General features: G+C 53.8%; 1 protein-coding gene across 1 annotated transcript; it reads right to left on the reverse strand.

Annotated features, from left to right (window-relative positions):
- Positions 1-431: 431 nt before the first annotated feature.
- On the reverse strand, positions 432-1935 carry MKRN3 (makorin ring finger protein 3). Its single transcript, XM_007472266.1, is given in 2 exon segments — positions 432-503; positions 505-1935. Coding segments are annotated over 2 exon segments (1503 nt in total).
- Between the last annotated feature and the right edge of the window lie 731 nt (positions 1936-2666).

Genomic DNA, 2666 nt, shown 5'->3' on the forward strand with positions numbered 1-2666 from the left:
GACGTGTAAACAACAGAGATGCTGAAGCTGCACCACAAAGCCCCACGAGGGTCCATTTCTTAAGACTGAAGTAGCAAAAAGCTCCTTGTTCAGTTAAGACTTCTCCTTTCACCCTGTCACATTTATTCTTGAGGGGCTTCAAAATGAGTGTGGAAATTCTGTAAACACTAGACTAGAACTGAGTCAATCCTGTTGAAAACAGAGATGACAAAGTAAACCATAAACTGACAGTCATATTAATTTCTCCAAACAGTAACTTTAAGGACGTTTTGTTACTTTTTAACACAGTGAAACACCATAATCCTGGGGAGCAAGAAATGGGAATGGGCAAGAAAACAGTGATGGATGCTCTATACAAATGGTTTCCGCAGCCCCTGTAAGTGACAAATGTGCCTATAAACAAAACACAGGCAAGAGCAGATGACAGAGCTTCAGCACACCAGACAACATGCCACAGCATAATGCCACAGATTCAAATTGAAATATTCTTCCAACTCACAATGACGCCAAGTCCCATAGGGCCTCTGTGAAGGGGAGCTCACTAGCTCCCAGTGAAAGAAAACACTTACACAACAGATTGGCCAGCCAAAGCATGACAAGCTCTTTTTTACTGCTTTTAAAGGGCATGCTGCCCTCTCCCACCTGCAGAGGCTCGAAACGTTGACCGCAGCAAGTACTGGACGCCTCAGCACCCTGCCTCTGAGGCTCCTCTCCCTGGCCCTCAGGGAACGCATGTCTGTAAAAACAGTTCTCTCCAAATGGGCAGACCCTGCCTCGAGCAAAATACCTGCAGGTCTTGTGGCTCATTGCCTCCAAGTACTGCTGAATAAGTTTCTGCTTCTCTTCCTCCTCCTCCACCCAGAATTCACTGGGAATGACAAAGGTGGAGATGACCCTGCACTGCGGGCAGGACTTGACGACCCTGCTCCCAAACTGTCTGGCACTCCTCCACCTGCGGATACACTTAAGACAGTAGGTGTGGTTGCAGCTGGAGAGAATGCCAAAGCGGCAATCATTCAGGTTGGCTTTCTCATAGACAACCTCCATGCAGATGCCACACACTTTGTCCGCACTGCGCTGCACAGCAAACGAGAGCTCCATATTCTTCTCGTGTGCTTCAATGCAGGCCTTTACATGGTCTGCCCTCTGGGCACCGTCCACAGGGTGCAAGACCTGCAGCCCACACATATCACATATATCTCCGTGGAGATAGATACAACTCTGCCCACGAAAGCACTGCCCCACGATAGCATCGCGGCAAAGCTGCTTCCCCATGCCCAAGGCAATCTGCTCCCTCTCAGTCACCGAGCTCTGCAGAGGAGCCTCGGAGACAGAAGGGGCCAGGCGGCCCCGGTAGGGTTGCCCGGGAACAAACTCAAAGGCACCCTCCCAGCCTTCTGCACCTGCTCCTCCGGCAGCTTCAAGGCCTGCATTGTCTGTCTTAGCTTCAAAGAAACCCCTTTCAGCAGCCGAGCCAATCAGAGGCAAGGAGCGTGAGGACGCAGCAGGGGGGGCTTCCGCCACTTCCTGAGGCAGGGGCTCCATGTGCGCAGCCGTGCTGGGGCCACTGTCTGCAGAGGCCTGGGGCAACAAACCGTGGCCTTCGCTGGCCACCTGCCGGCCCGAGAGGTCGTGGGAGTATCGGCAGTTCTCCCCCTCCTTGCACAGCCCATGCAGATAATACCTGCAGACGACTTGCTTTGTCCAGCTGCCGCTGCTCCGGCCTTGGAGCCATCTGGGCCTAGCCCCTCCCCATGAGGCCTGGGCGGGCCTCAGACGTGACGGGCGGAAGGGGGCCGGGCCTGGAGCCGAAGACCACCGGGAGACTGGGCGCACCGGGACGCTCGGCCGGGGGACGCCCTCCCCCGCTGCCTCAGCACCCCCAGAGGCCCCAGCTGCCTCGTGGGGTTCTTTGGGAGCTGCAGGCTCTTCCATGGCAGCTTATTCGCCCCGAAAATGGTGCCGGAACTTCCCTGGTACCTCTTCCTTTCGGGCTTGAGGCCCGGAGGCCGGGAGCCAGCTCCTGGGCTCCTCCCTAGAAGATGTGCGTCTCTTTTCACTTTCCCCCGCTCCCTGCTTCCTGTGCCTGTGTTCCTACTTCCTTCTCTGGGCAGGCGCGGCGGACACTTCCTGTGCGGCAACGTCAGTCCTCCACCGGGTCGGCGCACGGTTGGTCCGGCAGGAAATGGCGACCGGCTTCCTCCTGTGTTCGCAGCCGGCAGCGCTGGCCGCCCTCCGCTCCGGCGCAGCCCCTGCTCTGCTGCTTTCGGCTCCTCGCCGTCCCGCGGCTCTTCCAAGCGAAGGAAGCACAGCCCTTTAAGGTTTTTAATGCAATCTGTTCCAGTGTTATTTCACGCGCATTGATTTCGTTGCTTTTTCATAATGTCTATTGAAAGCATCATAATCCTCATGTCTTTTTATTGTTACCGTGTAAAGTTCATCTTATTTCTGAACCATCTCACACATTTTGTAAAGGCTTTGTCTGTTCACTCCGTTTTATGTCTGTAGGTCTTATTTTTTAAATTATTTTTGTTTCTGGGTTTCTTGACTGTCACTGCTGGAAGCCTTATTTATTTAGTTGTGTTGACAAGACCTGATTTCTTCTGCTCTTTGTTTTCTGGAAATTCTTACGGGCTTAGGTTGGAAAGGCTTTTCGCCAGTGAGGC

This window comes from Lipotes vexillifer, unplaced genomic scaffold (assembly GCF_000442215.2).
Source record: "Lipotes vexillifer unplaced genomic scaffold, Lipotes_vexillifer_v1.1 scaffold360, whole genome shotgun sequence".
In the NCBI taxonomy this organism is placed as follows: domain Eukaryota; kingdom Metazoa; phylum Chordata; class Mammalia; order Artiodactyla; family Lipotidae; genus Lipotes; species Lipotes vexillifer.